The following is a 17,710-nucleotide window of genomic DNA, read 5'->3' on the forward strand; positions in this document are numbered from 1 at the left end:
TATGGCAGCAAATCAAAAATGGCATATGTTAAATGGTTATAGAAAATTTATTTATCAATGTAAAAATATCTTCATTTTCATAATTTTCATAATTCAATAGTAATATTGTCTACCAAAAATGTGTAAAAGTTATAATACAGCAAGGACCGAATGAGTTCTATGCTTTTGACTAGCCTGTATTAATTTATACAAACTTTACAAAAAATACAATTTTTTTCTGAGACAAACTGAATTATAGGAATTAATAATAATAATATATCAAATAATGTTGTTGAACACGCTATATTCCAAACTATTTAAAAAATGTGAAGTTTTTTTTACTATAAAACATTAAAAAAAAAAAATGGTTTGATAGAGGATTGAACCTTCCTCCCCAGGAACTGGAGTCGACAACTCTACCAACCGAGCCAAATCCCGATTGGATAAGACCGACATTTATTGCGTATATTAACTGCTGTAATGTCATTGAATTTCTGAGAAATGCATATGTCTAAGTTGATTGAATACACTGTCATCGACAACGAGTCAGATGTCTGTTAATTTCTACTTCCAAGATTTTTATTCACTCACGAAAACAAGAAATTCAAATAAATGTATTTAAAAATACAGGAAATTTTACTGACATAACCCCATAGAATAAAAAATAACCAAAGAAGTGCCTTGTGGGCGTCTTTCGACATCGAAATAGTTCCCTAATCGAGGCTTAAAATGTCCAATACAAAACTGTGTTTACGAAAATCCAATGGGATTTAGATCTACGATGTTAGGCGAGCGTAAGTGAAACAGAGCACTGGGATATTGGGCTAAATGTTTCCATTCAAATTTGTATGGAAGGCATTTCTAGTATTATTCTCTATTCTAAGCATAACCCTGATATTTCATCTGTGGCCATCGCCTGTTAATTGTTGTGCAATTAGTATGGAAAAGTAATGCTTATTTAATATAAAAAAGACCTCATTATTTGGACTGGAGCTTCATACAATTTAATAAATTTGTAATCTAGAAAGTTTCCATATATGAGTTATATTCGTCATCCTCGACATCGGGAGGTGCGGCTTCAATACTGTGTTTCTCCGACTTCACGGCGGAGACTGAGGGTCTGGTCTTCAGGTCGAAGAAGCTGAAGAGCTGGTTGAGGTTGATCACCGAGTATGATGATTGGGAGAGGGCATCTTCAACGGATTCTTTCAGGCAGTGGAAGGCGGAGGCGACGTGAGGTGGTACCTTTATTTCTAAAAAGAAAGAAGATGATTTAATAAATAAGTTTTTCACAGTACAATTGAATAACTTGTGGAAACTATGAAATAATATGATATGATTAACGGGTTCACTACCAGCCTTGGATAGTGAATGCTCGGAAAACTTAGACATGCGCTATACTTAAAAAGACTAGAGCAGGAAGTCAAAGATCGCAAGCGGATAATTTTTCTTTTTATTTATTTAAGACAGGGCCAGCATAAAATCAACACAACACAAAGTTGCCAGATTTACACTGAGCATTGAAAGTTATACTGCGATGCACACGCCAATTGGCGGATGCGAAGATTCTCGGAATGTTTGTACATTGAGTTGGCAATGAACCTGTTAATAGAAAATAACACTACATAAATGGGAATCAAATAAAAAATTTGTGTAAATGTGAAGATTACTCACTTTGTGTATTTTGCTTGTTGAGATCAAAGAGATAATGGAAAAAGCTGATTTGATAGTAGAGGTCCTTCTCCGTGTACTCTCTGAACATGACTCCCTTCTCGCACATATTGCAGAGAGGATACCCGCCCGCAAAACACTGGGGCAATCTCGCACTCCTATTCGTGCAAGCAGGGTCTTCGCAGATCAACCAATTCTCATAATACTTTGCGTTATAACTTCTTATTTGCTTCGTCAACTGATTCAAAATTGTTGGCAGATATTCAAAAGGTCGTAGACTACACTTTTCATTCGTACATCTCTCTAAAAATGTGACTGTTTCTTTGTCAACTACCCGGAAAGTTTCTCGAATTTCGTTTTCGGTGAGACATTTATCACTTATGCACTTGAATGAGAAATCGACGCACTGTCGGTATTTTTCTTTTTCATTTTCGAGTTGGTAAGTGTCATCTTCGATGGTTTCCCGTTTAATTGATTGCTTGTATGCGGACGGATCGAGACCCAAACAACTCGCTATTCTCGCTGAATCCATTCCTTCGATCGGATCGCAAATACGAGATATAACCGGATGCAATTGGTGTGCTAGGTAATAGTTGACGTCTACTTTTAAGTTTTCGTTGTTTTTTAATTCTTCTATGTGATAAGCTCTCTGCATGGCTGGGTTGGCAGTACCATCTTCGCAAATCAAATACGGAACAATATCTCCTTTTTTAAACTTTCGTCCGCTTTTAGAGTTTAATCTAAGCGCAACTTGAACGTGAGGTTGTCCATTTTTATCGGCATATTCATTAGCATTTTTGGTTAGCTGCTTTGTTATTGTAAGCATCGAAAGAGGCATTTTGTTATCATTCAAATCTTCCTTAAGTTTGACCAAGTGTGTTTGGATGTTCTCGATTCTCTCGTCGGCAGATTGTTCGGATAATATTTGATTCAGGATGAACTTACCAGCTTCAGCGGCTAATTGAGACCAATCTCTTCTGACAATGTCGAGACCTTTTAATTCCTGAGTCATGATGAATTCTCCGCTTTTACTTTTGCTCAGCAAAACCGCTGCATATTTTTTCTTCTTCAGCAAAAGCAAGTATCGGAATACACCATCGACATCAAGTTCAATCTGTCGGTATTTTTTATTGATTTCTTTTTTAATCTCACTACCAATTTTAAATACTTGATCATAATCCAGAGAGTTTGTATTTATCATAATACTGTCAGTATCACCATAAATGACATCGTAGTTAAGTCTTTGCACTAATTCTTTTGTATTTATAAGGATTTCTCTGCCCTTCAATGTGACGAGGGCGGCCAAGGGTTTAGCGTAAAACCTTGAATATGTGAAGCCTAAACAACCATACATTGAGTTAGCAGTCAACTTCAGCGCTAACTGTCTTATATTGTACTGCATATTGAGTTCGGGAGATAGGTTGGGTTGTTTCATCAGTTTTTTAACATCTTTTCTGCTTTCGACCAATTTCCTGATCTGTGTTGGTAGAATACCCGGGTCCACACTGGACTCTGGCAGAACTAAATCATTGATCTCTTCATCGGTGGAACATGCGGAATTTCTTTTGATTGTGGTGAAGCAGATATTGTATTCTTGGATTATACTCGGATATAAAGAATTGAAATCCATCAACAAGACGAGACTGTCGTAAAATCCTTTTTTGGGATCCAAAACCAAGCCTCCGGAATACGCCGGTTTCTTTCGAGCTGCTGCTTGCTTTTTAGACAAATTTTTATTACCACCATTTTCTTCTTCATTCCCTTCTCCGGGTTCTTGATCTTTGATTCCCTTTTTACCCATAACCTTATCGGGAACGATGTAATCCTTTTCGTTAAAGGCATGCAACAACAAGAACTCATTACGCTCGGATCTTCCGCCCATCAAAGTTCTGGACATGATATTACCAGCAATTTGGGTGATTTGTAATGCTAACGGCAACACATTCAGTTCGCACATCATCTTTAGCACGTAAGAAGTATCTTGCATTGTCAACGAGACAAGCTCTAATAGATCTCTACTCGTCTCGTAATATTTGAAGATATCATCTGGAATAATCTCAGTTCTTGTACCTTCGGGCAGTTTTAATACATTTGTACACAATGTTTCAAGGTCGAAGCTTCGTGATTTAATCAATTCCATTGCCGATATTTTGATATCACAGACGAGTCTACCTAAGAACGCATCTTTTGCTGCAAATTTTCTTAGTGGAACTACGGTTCTTTTTAAGCGGCCCAATCGTGACCAGTTAGGAATGTTCTTATCTAAGATGTTGCCGATCAATAGATCCTGTTGGAATCCTTGCAGGTCATGGCCAACAACGAGATCCGGATCTATCTTCCAGAACTGGACGAGGAAATAATTTAACAGTTCTCTTTCCGACTCGCACTTGGTTAGTTTGGTTCCCTTGTACTGAGTCATGGCCTGCTTTAAATCCATGGGCCATATTTCATTAGTTGAACGAGTGAATACTGAAAAAGTATAAATATTATGATTACATAAACAATTATCAAAGAAGACTGAACATTATAATATAATTATTAACACAATATTGAATTTTTTTTTAAACCGGTCAGAGAAAGCTAAACGTTTTTATTTACCACAGAAATGTTGATGGAAAGCTGGGTTGGGCGCTGGCTTGTGTATTTCAAAGGCGTTGTTTACCAGACAAGTCAGCATGGCTATTTTATTCAGTCTGGTTTTGGGATCCATTACCATCCTCGTGTTGATCTGAAATAATCAATAATTCATGACTTAGCCCGAGTAAATCTGGCTCCCAAAAAGCTGGGCATTTTGCATAAGGCTAGCAAATTCTTCAATACATAATGACAAGCTGCTAACCCTGTACAAATCTCAAGTGTGTCCAACATTTGATTTGGGAGCCACCTCTGGGCTGGAGCCACAAAATATCTGAAAAAACCTCCTTAATTCTGTGTAACGGAGGGCAGTCTGTCGATTGACAATCTGTTAAAAGACCGATTGCCATCTCTAACACACAGACGCAATGTAGACATGCTAATTCTGTTCTACAGGTATTTCAATGGGGCCTGTTCAGAGGAACTAGAAGTATTGCTCCCCAATGCACTGGTACATGTACATGAAACTCGACAGACACATGCTCAACAACCATTCTCAGTTGATGTCAGCATCAGAACGGGAGGATCTAGCATCGAACAACTCTGTCCTTGCTTCATCCACATTCAGACATCGATTTACACTGATTCGACCCACAGCAATAACTTGTATATTAGTTGTAAGTCTCTAAATTTAAGCTGCAGTACAAATATGAATGTCTTTAAGTCAGTAGTTATAAGCTTTAGTCGTAAGTCACTAGATATAAGTCACTATTTATTACATATTATGAATCTTAGTTGTAAGCCAGTTATATTTATTATGCCATCTATATTCTGTGTCCTTGGGGTGATTTTTCACAAAAACGTCGCTGTATAAATTAGCCAAATATTATTATTATTGACATTACTTGGTTCAAATATTTAATTCACTTAAATCGTGCTGTTTTCCTGGAATGTCCCCGCTTTTCTCCGTATATTATATTATTTACCATATTAAGTGAAATGAGCAATTGGCATCCGTCTTTCATCCCTCATTTAATCCAAATCCTTTCGTACTTCTCTTTTCTTTCACGTTCTGCCCCACAACATAGCCCAACCAGGTGGCAAAATATCTCCAGGTTGTACACAGTATGTACAGGTGTAGGGATTTCTTTAGGTCGTCAAATAAAATTAATATTAGGTCAAAATAAGTGCACTTAATCAAATTGATGATTTGACTTACCGTGGCAATAACTAGTGGCGGAGGCGGCAGATTATCACTCCTTAATACCGTCACATCCTCAGGGATAAGGCAGTTGGCTTCCACCTTGCACCAGGAGATCTTGTTGGAGACGTCCTGGGCGCCCCTGATCTCCAGCCAGCATGGGCCCTTGATCCTCTGCTGCAGCAGGAAGGTCTCCAAGGCGGAGGTGGTCAGCCCAAAGATGTGGGAGAAGGTGAGGTACGGCTTGTCGGTGGGCGGGAGTGGGTGGGTAGCCTGGAAATGATTCATTGTTATACATATTGAATATGACAAAAATATATATAGTTAGAAATAAAGAAAAGTTTATGAATTAAATGAAAACAATAAATGAAGGGTTCAAGCTTGTGATAGACCACGCTATAAGCGCGCCATATTTTCGTACCTTGGCCTATTTTAGCAAATTACTCGCCATACACCCCCATTGGTAGTGTATGGCGTGCGATACGCTGAAATAGGCTAAGCCATGATATGTATAAAGTAATGTGTCGCCCACCTAAAGGTTTTGTGCAATTTAACGATTGAAAAACACTGAAAACATGAAACATTAAAAAATATTAAACAATTACAAAATTGGATTGTTGAAATGTGAGAAATTGAATTGTAGGGGTAAAATGAAGTATCTAAGAAAAGTAACCTTTTTTGCGTTCAGGAGTTCAGTTTAACTTTCACTTATTGTTGTTCGGCATGCAATTAGTGATGTAGATCCGGGAATATTCCCCGACCTGAAATAAATTCCCGAAAACGGGGAATTTATTTTATTTTTAATAAAATGGTTTCTACACTTCTCCTGGATGCTTTATTGAATGTTGGCATGTAAAGTAAGCCTGTAAACATTTGCAATAAACGAAGCTGCCTCATCTTTACCTCGTGATATGAAGAACAGCCTGTTGGACGATGATGTTTACTGGACAAGAGTGACATCATTAGCCGATGTTATGCTACCGATTGTTTCCTGGATTACACAGCTAGAGGGAGACGATCCACTAACACACAAAGCATTGTATGCTTTTGAGGATATTGAGAGCAGTCTAAGTAAAACTCTTCCAGCGTCTCTACTGTCACATGCCGAAGAGAAGCAAATACTGGAAAAGGCGGCGCAGCGCAAAGAATTTGCTATTGCTGCAATACATCTGGCTGCTGCCCTACTAGATCCAGGTTCCCAAGGACATCTGCTAAGCCACGCATAGCAACTTGAAGCACTTGAATTCATTGACCAAGTAGCAAGTCATATGGAGACTGTTAATAGTGCAAATGTTCTTGTTGATTTAGTCAATTATAGGGCTAAAGAAGAATCATGGAGCAAGGCATTCCTATGGAAGTGTGTCGATAAAATCACGCCAGTGACCTGGTGGAAGGGGATGTGCGGATGTTCTGATTTGTCACAGGTTGCCATAAGAATATTGACTGCTCCCATTACTTCAGCAGCCACTGAGAGATCTTGTAGCACGTTAAGTCGCATTCATACAACACGGAGGAATCGTCTAACAACTCAAAGAGCAGGGAAAATAACATCTGTGGCACATAATTGGAAACTTCTTTCCTCTGAAAGAGGCTCTCAAGTTGCTCCCAAGAAAACCCTTTCTTCCACGGATGAGCAGATTGCTTCGCATCATAACGTTTCAAACTTATCTGGTACTCGCAAACGCAAACATCCAATTGACTGTGCTGAGGAAGAAGAAAACGTAGATAATCCTGAGTCGGCAACAACTTCGTCCGGGTTGGATGAAGAAGAAGAATATGAAGGTGAAAGTGTAAGCGAAGTTGATAGTGTCAGTGTCCAATCGGTATCATCAGATGAACAGTAACGATCTGTGAAGTTGTGTCATTTTTACAGTTTTACAATTGATTTTTTATATGTACCGTTTACTAGCATAAATTGTATATAGGCTACTAATACTGTACAGTATACAATTATATAGAGATACTACTCACTTTAAAATAATTTTGATCGGTGTTTTTTTGTTATTTTTCTATTGGATCCTATTCCTATATCTATGGGAATAGTTTTTATGGATCTATCCTGCTCTATATGTACCATATGTGTGTATATTTTATTTTTTATTTAATAAATATTATTCTTTTTGAGGTATTATGTTGTTAAAATCAAAATTCCCCGTCCAGGGGAATATTCCCCAGAAATAAATTCCCGGGAATTTATACATCACTACATGCAATACTACATAAGCAACAAGAAACAAATTGTTCAGGGGAGAGAAAAAACAACAACACATTTAATTATTATTTTTTTGATAAATTAATGTTTTTAAGACAAGATTTTATTTATGCATAGCACAAAGGATAATAAATGTAGATAAATAGATAAATGTAGACAATTTGTCTCAACGCCATCTAGTGAGAGAGTTAGCACTTACAATGCCTTTCTCATATAAAATAAAGTTGGTTGTTCTCAGGTGAAAAAAATGTAACAAGCAGTAATTGTTGAATGAAACACTAGCATATATTGAATAATTTCGCGGGTAAGAGATAAGCCTCCATAGCTCAGTGGTCAGAGCTTTCGACCGGAAATCGAATGGACACGGGTTCGAGTCCCGTTGGCGTCATGTATTTTTTATCAGGAGATTTTTTCAATGTGGATGAGTGTTTCAGGCGAACAATTATTGCTTATAAAAATAACAACACATTTGTTGTGTTACATGTCGTCCACGAAAAATGAATTACAGGCCGAAAGGCGTAAATGGTGTAACTTTGTCCAAAGATCACATGATTAATTTACAAGAGAGACTTTAATCTGACGTGTTTTATAAAACAGACTTTTCTTAAAATTTGTAAGAATATAATATATATAGGCTAGTGGAGTGAAAAGTGAATGTCAATAATACTTACAGCATATTTAACTTCAAGGTACTCCGACTGGGCAGGAATGTTTGGCAGATCGAAGGCATAATTCTTGACCACTTTCCTGGACTTGAATTCCTTCATACCGAGCCGGCTGACCACCTTCGTATTGAACTCTTCGTATACATCCATTATAGACACCGGATTCTCCCCATCTTCTTCCAAAGTTATATTGTCTAATTTCTACAATAATAAAAAATACAATTTTTCAATACGGTCATGCAATAAAATTTTCCACTTGATATAGTATTTTTTACATAGATTTTGACACTAGCACCATTTTTCACCTTGAGTGGTGGCCTTTTTAACTAATTTTTCTAGGAATTTTTTTATTCTGCATTAGTGAATTTCAAATATGCATGACATATCCACTCGAGCGATTGGTTGTATTTATATATATTATTTATTTACTATTAATGAATTCCTCAAAATATTAATGTGGATATGAATTGCTTTCTGCGGTTTAAAGCCAATGAATCCACCTAGATTTCGCCATTTATCCCATATTTTTAGGTTCTATAAATTAGCTCAAAATGTTTTTGCAAATTTGCCATAATATGCCAAAAATCGCTCGAGTGGATTTGCAATTTTTTCTCTACCGAAAATGTTAATAACCATGCACACGGCATTTAGTAATCTAAAATGGTTTTCGCAAGTAATTTTTTTATTGTAAGAATTCAATTGAATTGAATCGCAATCTTATAGCAATGATAGATTTTGCCTACTTCTGTGTTGTGTTAATATTGTATTACTTGATTATGAATCTATTTATATGAAGAGTGCCTATGACGGGCGTGAGGACACCAGGCAGGCGGCGTGGATTGGTTTTTAATACAAATCTACAGTTTTATTCATAGACAGAGGTGTCTAGCCCTAAGCAGCGGAGGAGCAATGCACTCCCTTAATTTCAGCCAATCTAAAAATTCCCGCTCGCCGAACATACAAAATTTTTAACACGTCTCATCACAAATAAACCCATAAAACTCGATTTGGTTATAACATAACGCCTAGGTACAAATAGGTGTCTATACAATGCGTGTGGAACAAAAGCAGGGCGTTTTGTACCTATATTCAGAGAAGTGATTCGTTTCGCGTATAGCTCAAAGAATTTTATAAGAATGCGAATGAGAATTTAGTCAAAACCGTAGGTAAGTACATTGCTTTGCAAAATGAGAACGGCGTTCCCAATTTTTTAAACACATCAAAAGCGAAGTTTGTCAATAGTATTTTAACCAGGACGTGGTGTCATACTGTTGTCGACATTGTGCTTGGTTTTTTTGGATGTGACAGGAAGAATTAAAAATGAGTTCCATTATTAACACTGATTTAAAAAAAAACAATGGGCTAAACTAGGCCCATTTTATATATTACAGGAGTGCAAGTCAAAATCTATAACTGCAATTTTTTTAAAGGAGTGTTATAGGTAATAAAGCTGAACATATTATGTTTTTGTTTTCCATGCTTAGTGTTATAACAAATTTTCCTGAACTCGATTTTCATGCCTCTTTAAATTGGCAATTTTTTTGGATAGGAACGAACCATTTACAAATGCCGATGAAATAATTAAATCTTTCATAAGAAATATAATTAGTCAAGATAGACTCAATGCTTTGTCAGTGCTGAGCATTGAAAAAGCCTAATACAATCTATACCGCACTTCAACGTCAGAGTCACCGACGTCTTTGCTGTCGGAGACAGTGGAGGATCAACATAATCTACAAATAGGATAGATTTGTTCATAATTAAATTTATTTTATATTATGTCCAAAATATTCAGCACACCACCCATTTTTGTGAACAGCAGCTGCCACTGTTCAGAGACTGATGAAATTTTGCACACTTAGCCTTCAAAACAAGAGGAAAGTCATTGTTACTTAAAGCCTACTAAAGCCAGGGCAACGCCAGGGACTTCAGCTAGTACATAATATAATGGGAACTGGTTTATTCTTACATATTCCCTGGGCAGCAAGTACAGCCGTCTATCCACATTTCTTACTGTGACACAGCACGAGACACATCCAGCAGCCGGATTCGGTGGATCCACATAAACCTTGCCAAACAGGAACACGACCCCCGGCTTCATGTACCGGTCTTCCCATGCGTCCCACCAATAAAACCTCAACACCTTTTCCCCGTCCTTATCTGTCATCAATGGTAAGCTCGTACATTCTAACGTCGCAGAATTCTGAGGAGCTGATGCATCCTCCGATATGTTGGCCCAACCGTTTAAGCCGTTTGACTCTTTGATTGATTCAACTTTAGCAATCGGTTTAGCTTCAACTGTTGCTTTGTCAAACACGTCGAAATTGGATTCGAGAAAGTCGTCGGCATTTAATCCCTCGACATCATCGATCTCCGATGATTTTCCATTGGATACGGGTTCAGGTTTGCTCGATTTCTCGGGGATTGCATCGTCAAAATCTATATCATCAAAATGCAAGTCTTGGGTGTTGAATTCTTCTATTTGTTGTGTGGGCGTATCTTCAATTTCTTTCTTTATTTGGATGATTTCAGGTGGCGATGGCTTCTTTTTGGACTTTTTAGGTGAGGGTATGTCGAATATATCGAGATCCATATTTCTTTCCTGAAAATAAACAGAATCAGTAAATTTTAAAGTAGTACAAGCACAGCAGTTGAAATTATTTGCCAAATCAGAATAATTGGTCACTTTTATGATAGGTATTTCTTGTGCTGAATGCCTCGACTGTGGAATATTCATTTTAGGCTAATGTGTTTCCTCCCTCCCCCAACATCGGTCTCTTCGAGATTCATACCCGGTTGACCTCGAGGGGTACCTCAAAGCCTCTTGTGTGGAGTTAATTGACTGTGCGTAGCGAATCCTGTTTGAGCTCGACCGTTTTGCATTTTGTCTGTCCTTAATTTTGTTTATACATTCCGTTTCCGCTTCAAGATGGCCGTTTTAAACATTATTTTTTTCAAATCATAAATCGTTCTGTTTATTTAGGACGGGTTATTTCGGAGAATTTGAACAATTCATCAAATTTCAACGTTCATTTTCAAGTTCTGTGAAAGATTTTTTCAAGTTCTGTTTTTATTTCAGTTTTGTCAAGCAACTAGCCTACGATGATATAATAACAGAACTTGAATAAGTCTTTCACAGAACCCGAAAATGAACGTTGAAATTTGATGAATTGTTCAAATTCTCCAAAACAACCCGTCCTTAGACTTTCATAATCACATTTGTTGAATACTAGCTGTACCCTGCCACGTTTTGCTGTGGCTCAGTCTGTCCTGTGCAGATAGAGAAACAAGACCGCATGTTGCTTTTACATCCAACAAAATAGTCCAAAACGGCGCTATACAAGTCATCCAAATATTATTATTATTATGTATTAACTACTAGTATAAAGATTTATTAAAAATAATAATTGTTAAATACCTCGGTTTTAACTTTAAGTTCAATCAGTTTAGGACCTTCAGTCTTCTTGATGCCAAACGGATTAACAACTCTTCCAGCGGAGGGCGGGCTGGGCTTGCTACCAGCACTGAGGTTCTTGAAATAATCCTGCGCGTCCTTCTTGCTGTGCTGAACGAAGTTGGACGAACGCAGAATGTTGGCAGAGCTGACTTTGGACGCACCGCTCGTAGAAAGCGGAGTTTCAGATTTTAATTCTGACATGATGTCCAGGAGAATGTCATCATCGGATATTTTAACATCCTGTGGATAATAGAAATATGAAATATTAATTCTTAATTACAAAGCAAACACATATTTCTATAAATTATAGTATGCAAATGGAAATTGTTGAATGTGGTTTGCAGGTGTCAAATTAACTTAAGTTAGTGAAAACATCTTCACAACTTATTTAAAACTTTAAAAATTTTTGGTTCTTTTTTTAATAGACGAATAAAATTAATACCTACGATCCATGGGGGAGAGTCGAGAGGGGGAATGGAGAACATTTTTTAGAATTTACACATTACTAAAAGTACAAAAAAAATAATTAAGAAATTTATGAGTACCTTTGTAGTTTTTTTCCAATGAAAAACGGTGGCCGAAGGGGAGGAGGGGGTTTGAACCTCTAGATCCCCCCCCTTTATATACGTCCGTGTCTATGTAAAACCATGTACAGTGAAACCTCTATCTATTGGTTTTAAAGGGACCTATCGAAATAAACGTTGAATGCGGGAAAACAATGAATGCGGTATTAAGAGGACAAAACACAAGGAGATACGATCCAGTAAAGATACCGTCCTCCCAATCTGCATAACCGTTGGTAGATTAAAATTATAAGAAGAAAATAGTTTTAGATGTAAATAAATGTATTTATTTTAAAAAAATACAAAGCTAGACAGAACCAATTTTTTTTTAAAGTTTATTGCATTGTAAATACATAATCTTTCATGGACATTTGTTTTTTTACTGTTTTATTTCCGCAAGTCAACAGTATATTTTCAGCTTTGCAAATGATATTCTTTTCGGCATCAGTTATTGAGTGTGTGTAGTAGAAAGTTTTCAATCTTTCAAAGAGTGTGCATGCTTCTGAAGATGAAGGTACAGGCAGGGGCTCCTCTTCATCAATATCAACCTCTTTTGTTGTCTCCGTCAATCTTGCGTCACACAAGCTTTCGATAGTTTCTATCCCACAAGTTGGAATATTGTCGTCGAAAGTAACAAAATTGTTAAAATTTGTCAAATTTGGTACCAAGAGATAAGAATTTTCTCCAGTTCGCTAAACTTTGATTCTTTACTGGTTTTTCTAGTTTTCGAAGATTTTCCGCACTTTTGAATTTGCTCCCGAATTTCGCTTTTTTTTCAAGAAAATAGAATTTATCGCGGATGCCGCGATTCCTAAACGCTTGGCTATATCGATGCGTTTTTCAGCGGGGTTTTTTCCACCTCTTCAATCTTTCTTGAAGAGTATGTACGTTTTCATCAAACGGCTCATTTCGAAAATAGTTTAAAAGCTCAAAAAGGATAACTGCTATATCGATGCGTTTTTCAGCGGGGTTTTTTCCACCTCTTCGATAATTTTCAATCTTTCTTGAAGAGTATGTACTTTTTCATCAAACGGCTCATTTCGAAAATAGTTTAAAAGCTCAAAAAGGATAACTGCAAACAATCCACTAAGTTCGGGTATCTAGCGACTGATGGCGGCGACAAACTGTTATTCTTTCTCTTTCTCTCTCAAAAGTTTCACGCATCGTAACGAGTGCCGTCTGGCGCCGTTTAAACATAGACAAAAAATATCAAATACGCGACGTAATTCCTACGATGAATGCGGGAAAATGGTGGACATAGAAACGATCGATGCGATCTATTTTTGTATGAAATGAATTCGGACTAGAAGAAATAAATGATACATCCGGGAAAACGATTATTCGAGGAACGATAGATAGAGGTTTCACTGTATTTACAAAAATCTTACAAATTTCCCCAAAATGGCATAGTTCCACTAGCTCTGGACAGTTGACGCCATATGAATCACATCGAAAAAATAACTAACCATCATGCGGTTTCTCCGAAGACTTTCTTGGTACACTCTTTGCTTTATTCACATTCATACATCGTCTCATAAGGTAAACATACAAAACATAACATTATAAAATAATAGATTGGAGTTGGATTTTGTTTTTGTATGAATGTGAATGAGGCAAGAAGTGTGTGCCAAGACCGAGTTGTTTTTGATCCATTCTCTCTGCCTATCCCTGCGGTAAAACGGCGTGATGGTTAGTTAGTTAGTTAGTTTTTGTTTTCATCACTGTACCGGACAGCAGATGGATATACCTAAATAATTATTAAATAATCAAGAAAATGAATATTTGTCTGATGTCACACATTTTACGATGCCGACTCCTTTTAGGCTTGTCTCTTACGATGATAAGATTTTTAATCACTGCACACGTGTCATATCGCCAGTTCAAGGATGAATTACTCGCACGACAAACTGTGGGACCTTAGTATTTAATTCGGCGATGTGACGCTTATCATATTTCTGTTTAGATTTAAGAATAATTGCTCCACATTAACACGTGTAGAAATTATTGAATTCGAACCCAATAAATACGCAAACAACTGGCGCAACCAGTCAGTTGTCCGACGACATTCGCAAGTTGTGTTTCTTTGCAAATCCTTACCCAAGGTACCCCCCCAGAGGAAACCGGCATTTACAGTCAATGTCACTGGCGTAGGTATCCAGTACAATCACTTTTCGACGTTTTCGACCGATCACCTACCTCCTGCCTACTGCCTACTACCTAGACCCTATGCGTCTACTGGTTCTGACAAGGGGCGCTATCATTTTACTTGCGCCATACGCCGTTTGACTCAGGGCCGGCCCTGCTGATAACCACACATTCGCGCTCTCATTTGTGCTTCCCTGTCTCACTCTACCAAACTCACATATATATATACATTATATACTATTTTTATAAATATAATATTTTGATAATTAATTATCTGATAAAATGGTTGAGTTTACAAAAATAACAATTTGCAAAAAAACAAGTATGTTATTACGAAAATAGAATCAGCTGGTGCGTGGCGAAAATTTAGCATCGGCCATCAAGAAGTTAAGAGCCTGAAAACCCAATCACTTACGTCTTTCTTCTTGCCCGTCATGTTTGTCAGCATGTTCCGGATGTTTCCCTTAGAAGAGGAGCCACCCTCGGCGGGAGCTGATACTCCGGCCTTCCTCTTCTTGGCTCGGCTCTCCTTGTCCTTGGAGCTGGAGGCCCTGGCACTGTACTTATCTTCACCTTCCTCATCGTCAAAGATCTCGCGGCCGTCTTCAATGTAGCCGCAACCATCTGTATTGCAAATTAAACCATTGATAAATATAAAGAAAGGTGGGACACAGTTAGCACACACATTTTTATTCAAAAACACTTTGTATCAGTTAGATAACAATAAAGCTAATAACTATTTCAGAAAGCAGGAATAGAAAATAATGCATTTATTTATTCAAAATAAATAATGGTTATTTCGTTAAAATTAAAATCGATTGTTCACCTTGCGGCCATTGTTATTGATGTGAAAGTTAGTTTTATTTCTTCTCTTATTTAACCCAAACTAAGAACCTGAAATAGGATTTCAGTTTGAGTGTAATTAAAAAATGAAACCGTATCCCGCTTTTCTGCATATTTACCAAACCATTTATTATGTATGTTTGAAAGATAAAGGTGACAACCCGGCTAATTGCTTTTTGTTTTCATCAGGAATTCGAATTTATGCTATGGAAAAGAATTGTTCCCCCTTCTCTACCACTTCCTCCTCCGGTCTTCAGTTCGCAGTCGGTCGCAGTGGATTGCAGTTCACATAGTACCTATCGATACAATCTCAACATCACGGAGTTAACTACATGTCATTTTGCAGTGGAATATCAATAAACAGAGTGAATAATACAGCAGAGAAGCCATCCCTCCTTTACCTACCATAAGTACCTTTCCTTTACAATAAATTTGATGCCAATGTAACAATCTCGAGAAACACAGAAATTATTTAGCCATATAAAACCTCTCCAAATCAGTGTATTATTGTGATTGATATTTGGGGTATTACGCCATGTTCCGCTTTCTCCTTTAGCCAATATTTCAGACAGCCTAAAATCAATCACAAAACACTTTAGGACTTGAGAATCTCAACTCAAATTTATTAGGTGCTTTTTATAGTTATTTCCGTTGTGATAAGTTATTATGAATCCTTAGGGCAGAAGGAATGCTGGAGTGTTAAACAAAGTACTTGATATTTTGAATATTATTTTGATTACCTAAGAGTTCTTACTGTACGGAGTGGGGCTGTGGCAGCACTAATTTGGAGTATTTTGTGGGGATGAAAGTTAGAAGGCGATAGAGATAGGTAAGATTTGGTAACTAAACACGGCTAATGCTATTTCAAGCAACGTTTGGATTTGGATAGGTTGTCTTACTCCAGCATGAAAGCTTAACCCTTGGGGCCAGACAACTACATCTGCAGTGTTAAAGAATAGAAAGACAAGTGTTACTTTCTCAAGTATGGCCTTGTCTAAGCTTTGGCTTTAATGAAAATATAATATTTCGACCGGTCGGTGCTGAGTTGACATTGTGTTTGGGTCCCACCCAGGCATAGTGTGTTCAATTCCTCGGCTGGCTAAGTCCTCCATCACAACACAAGCAATATTTTCTGTGGTGGTAGTAGAAGATTTTTAAATATTTTCAGGTTATTAGGTGTCATAACCTGTGAATGTCTTACTTTTTAAATTTAAATAATTTCATTTACAGAAATTTCTCATCGGCCCCTACAGGTTAATTACCATTTTTGATCAATAAGCACATTGCAGACTACTGATGCGGTGCAAAGGTTCTTCGGAGTGGAAGGAGTGAACCGTAGTGCAATATGCATGTCTTGAAAAGTCACATTTTTAGGAGGAAGGAAATTGAACAAAGAACTGTTATTGTAACATTTTAGCATCTTCCAATACTAACTAAATGACACTAACCATCATCTTCTATCCAATCGTCGTCTTGTCTCTGAAGCACACGATCTGTGTACTCGCTTTCATCAACGGTATCGTAAACATTTTCCAAAGTATCTATTTCGTATTTTCGCTTAGATCCCTTCAATTGTTTAAGTTTTTCAAATGCTGCTGATCTCCCGTGCTTGTCGATCTTCTGCCTCTTGGATCTACCGGCTAAAAACAGACAATAAGACCATTAACCGACAGTTAACATTGTTATTACGTAGTTTAAAAGTGACATTTCTTGACTAAATTAATGCGCAAGATAAGAAATCAAGTGAAGGAAATGTGCTAAATACAATAATGTAGCATTACCTGAAGCTTCTTCCATTTCTAACAATAAATTGCACACAAATTATAACAAATAAACACAGGTTACGAAAACAGCGTTCGTGAAATTGCGAAACTGCACCTGGCATTTGACAATCTGACAGATGAAAAGCGCGCCAATTGTCTATGGTTTTAACATGCCAACCAACATTATCATATTAAATAATGCCGGACTTTCCTAAACCGCCTAAATTTGAATGTTCAGAATCAACGATTATTTTTTTCGAAGCAAAATCACAAAAGTATGTAATATATCAAAGTTTCCAGTAAAAACATACAAGTATGTCTGCAATAAAAATTTGAAAACATTCCAATGCCGGTTGTTGTGGACATAGCGAAACATTTGACTTTCTGTTGATGTTGTTAGGCAAAATTAATTATTTATTTATATTTTTAAATACGAAGTAAGCCTTTATGTTTCTCAATTAGTATCTGTAGATACCAAGGTTATGAATTCGTATCATTTTATGAGTAGTATAAAACTACAATAATGTTGTGCTGTTTACGAAAATCTTTGTAGGTATCTAGTCTTGCGCAAAATAACAGAATAAAGTTTTCGGTGGGTACCTGCGGTGAAATCTGCGATCTCTGGCCAACCACACTC

General features: G+C 37.1%; 1 protein-coding gene across 2 annotated transcripts in view; it reads right to left on the reverse strand.

The window, feature by feature from the left end:
• Positions 1-226: 226 nt before the first annotated feature.
• The window catches only part of PolA1 (DNA polymerase alpha catalytic subunit), a 32,092-nt gene continuing 14,608 nt past the window's right edge, over positions 227-17,710 (reverse strand). The window contains exons 2-11 of one of the 2 annotated variants that reach the window (XM_089647669.1): positions 17,092-17,392; positions 16,759-16,950; positions 14,883-15,091; positions 11,721-11,999; positions 10,272-10,904; positions 8,309-8,503; positions 5,444-5,698; positions 4,249-4,378; positions 1,654-4,119; positions 227-1,232 (exon numbers count right to left, since the gene is read on the reverse strand). In XM_089647669.1, coding sequence (XP_089503795.1) covers positions 1,000-1,232; positions 1,654-4,119; positions 4,249-4,378; positions 5,444-5,698; positions 8,309-8,503; positions 10,272-10,904; positions 11,721-11,999; positions 14,883-15,091; positions 16,759-16,950; positions 17,092-17,107 — 4,608 coding nt within the window. In that variant the 5' untranslated portion in view covers positions 17,108-17,392 and the 3' untranslated portion in view covers positions 227-999. Of the gene's footprint in view, positions 1,233-1,653; positions 4,120-4,248; positions 4,379-5,443; positions 5,699-8,308; positions 8,504-10,271; positions 10,905-11,720; positions 12,000-14,882; positions 15,092-16,572; positions 16,664-16,758; positions 16,951-17,091; positions 17,393-17,710 lie in introns of both variants that reach the window. The other variant, XM_089647670.1, reaches the window with a different exon arrangement.

This window comes from Hesperophylax consimilis, chromosome 26 (genome assembly GCF_061612785.1).
Source record: "Hesperophylax consimilis isolate HC1 chromosome 26, BYU_Hcon_1.0, whole genome shotgun sequence".
Taxonomy (NCBI): Eukaryota; Metazoa; Arthropoda; class Insecta; order Trichoptera; family Limnephilidae; genus Hesperophylax; species Hesperophylax consimilis.